General features: G+C 41.6%; 1 protein-coding gene across 1 annotated transcript; it reads left to right on the top strand.

Moving 5' to 3' along the window:
• The first annotated feature begins 2,210 nt into the window (after window positions 1-2,210).
• On the top strand, window positions 2,211-2,696 carry LOC116005638. Its single transcript, XM_031245884.1, has one exon. The coding sequence runs from the start codon at window positions 2,211-2,213 to the stop codon at window positions 2,694-2,696; it is 486 nt and encodes a 161-aa protein (XP_031101744.1).
• Window positions 2,697-3,424: the final 728 nt, after the last annotated feature.

Genomic DNA, 3,424 nt, shown 5'->3' with positions numbered 1-3,424 from the left:
TATGCATAAATATGTGGGAAGTGTTGTGTGGTATGCATATATACATACGTGTGGGGTGATGATGGAAAATGTTTTGAGAGACAAGACTTGTGAACGGGTGATGATGGAAAATGTTTTGAGAGACAAGACTTGTGAACCAAGGTGAGAATAAAATGTTTTGAGAGACAAGACTTGTGAACCAAGGTGAGAATGGTAATTGATGAGAGACAAGACTTGTGAACCAAGGTGAGAATGGTAATTGATTTCAAAATGGGGACTTGATTTTGTGGAAAATGTCCAAAAATGATTTTGACTCAAAGAAGATGAGAAAGGAAGGAAAATGTTTTCAAAACCTTAGTTTCAGGAAGTCAAAGAGGACCTTGTCATTTATATTACCTCGGGCTATAGTACCGATGGTTTTCTTCAATATATGTACAGTTGTCTCTACGTCACTTCGTCAGGCGTAGGGAGTCTCTGCGTCACTCAGTCAGGCGCAGGGGAGTTTTCTATATCACTCAGTCAGGCGTAGGCCGTGGGGGTGTGCACACTTAAGTATAGATACTCATGTCATTTTCGGGTTGGTATCAGCTTTATGGACCTAGGTGGGGCCAAACTAGGGACCATAATGATGAACCTTCGTCCAAGGGATCACGAATGAGACTTGGGGCAGGACCGTAATCCCCATGTCCAGATCCGATTTCGGTCTAGTCAAAGAAACTTGTATCCTCAATAAGGTCTCTTGCTTCTAGTCAGAAACTAAGTAGCGTTATCGTAATTAAAGACAACTAGAGGTCATAATTGCGGCAATGATATATGTAATAGACATGGCTAGTGCTGAAAACCTAGCCTGAATGAAAAAGAAGTCAAAGGCAACCTAGTTTGACGAACTAGGAAATTTGAGTAAGGAAATGTGTTGTGACTTATATACTCATTATATTATTGTAATTATATGGCATTAACTGTTGATTTCAGTTATGAAAGACCTGGACACCATATTTGGTAATGTGTATTTACCTTTATGAAATATTTGTCAAAACTTTTACCTGATGGAAGTGACAAATGGATTACCTTACTTAGTCGTCGTGCTAACTACACTTCACCGTGTACGTCATTTCAGATGTCGTGCTAACTACACTCCTGATCATGTTTGCCCGGGACCTACTTTTGTTGGTCAGATTCTGCATGACACGTCGGGCAGAGACCCGTATTCTCCACCCTATTCTCAAGGCTACTCTCCAGGCTATACTCCAGCATCCCCTGACTATACTCCAGCAACCCCAGTCAGCCTAGTAAATATCTTTTGGTAACCTTAGTTTTGGCTGACTCTAGTCTGTTAGGTTGTGGAGGACCCGGAGTTTGTAATGACAGCCCGTCGGGCAAACTCTTGTAGATATCTTTTGATATTAATATATATATATATACCTAAAATATTATATTTTGATGTTTGGGGTGTTGATGTTGAGTGAAATTTCTTTTAGCCTGTGCACTGAGAGTGGAAGTTTTATCAAAGAGGTGATAGAATTCACTCTAAGTGTGGCGGTAGCACCCGGTTTTCTGTTGATATGATGTATAAGCTTCCGCAGCGTTTATTACGGATTTCGTGATAAGTGTAAGTCTTGAGAACCGGGGTGTTACAGTATCGATTATGGATGTGCGATATCCTCAAGTTATGATCTAATGGTGTTGATCATGGTGGAAGTTGTTGATGTCGATAGTGACAAGGATAACTATCTATTATTAGTTAATGGTGGAACCATGATTATGGATTACCGATGATGATTGGATTGTAAGATGGACTGAAGTTCATGATAAGGAATAAGTATTGGACTCCTGTAGCCGATGAGCTCTAAATAGGATGGAAGTGCAGGTTGGGGTCTACTCTTTGATGTAGACAAGGATTGTTGTTAATGTTGTAAGTTTAGCCTGTGCACTTAGAGTGGAGTTTGTCAAAGAGGTGATAGAATTCACTCTAGGTGTGGCGGTAGCACCCAGTTTTCTGCTGATAAGATGTAAGCTTCCGCAGCATATGAATATTGATTTGTAATTAATGTAAGAGTTGAAAATTGGGGTGTTACAGTATGTGTGTAAATTACTTGAGATTTATTTATTTTTGTTCAAAAGCTTGCTACTATATGGCAATTGATTTGTATATCAACTTATTATATGTGCTTTATATGAGAAAGAGTGGGAAGCACTCTTATGTAGTGGGTCTTTTGCTGTAGTCTGTAACTATGCCTCTAAGAAGATCCACGGAAAGCCAAAGTGCTCGGGAAGATGATATTCCCACTAACGCTGAGTTGGCTCAGGCTGTGAGACAGCTAGCTCAGTTGACCCAGGCAATTGGAGATCGAATGCTCCAAAATCCTCAAAGGAATGGAAACGGGAATGATATGGCTAAGTTAGTGGCTGGGCGAAATCCTCTCATTTTCTTAGGGCAAGAAGACCCATTGGTGCTAGAAGAATGGATGCGAGTATTCGACAAGCTGTTCGATGCTCTCAACTATCCTACTGAGCGACATGTGGATATTTCTATTTACTACCTTCAACAGCGAGCCGACATTTGGTGGGCTGCAGCTGGTCCGACCCTACGTCAATCGCCAGCTTTTGGATGGGAAGATTTCAAGGATGCTTTGAGGGAGAAATTTTACCCTGAACATGTTAGGACGGCCAAGTACGATGAATTCCTTCATCTGCGTCAAGGAAATAGGTCGGTTTAGGAGTACTACACCGATTTTCTCGATTTGCACCAGCTTTGGTCCCTGATGAGCGAAGCAAGGAGAGCAAGTTCATCCGAGGACTTAACTTTGAGACTCAGAAGGGCTCGTACATCAGAGCTGCTAGCCATTGTCAGGTTCAGCAATTCTAGAGAGAGATCACTGGAAAAGGAAAGAGAAAGAGTGAAGAAGATCATCAGCAGGGTGAGAAAAGGCCCAAGTTTTCTCATCCAAGCCAGAACCACAATTATCAAGGAAAAGGTGGACCTAGGAATCATAATGGTCACCAAGGTAAGAGAAACCAGAGGGTTGAAAGGCACTATAATTGCAAGAGATGTAACAAGGATCACCTTGGAGTGGATTGTTAGGGGAATGTTGTCAAGTGCTTCAATTTCAATAAGATGGGGCACCGTGCATTTGAGTGCTATGCCAAGAAGAACGGAAATGCTTCATGGTAGAATCATAATAAGAATGTAGGGAACAACGGAAAGAACCCAGGAGGAGGAAACCAGGGTAACCAGAATAGCAACAGGAATGACAGTGACAACAAGGCCCAGAATAACAATGGCGGAAATGGTGGACAGAGACGTATCTACATCATGAACAAGGTCCAGGCAGAGGCCAGTGACGTGGTCACAAGTACCTTCTTCGTTCACTTTGTGCTTGCCTTTGTTTTGTTTGATTCTGGAGCTACAAACTCCTTTGTATCAACTGCTTTTATTAAGAAAATA

Source organism: Ipomoea triloba, chromosome 15 (genome assembly GCF_003576645.1).
Source record: "Ipomoea triloba cultivar NCNSP0323 chromosome 15, ASM357664v1".
Taxonomy (NCBI): domain Eukaryota; kingdom Viridiplantae; phylum Streptophyta; class Magnoliopsida; order Solanales; family Convolvulaceae; genus Ipomoea; species Ipomoea triloba.
The sequence above is the reverse complement of the archived record's forward strand: the minus strand, read 5'-3'. Positions and strand labels throughout refer to the sequence as shown.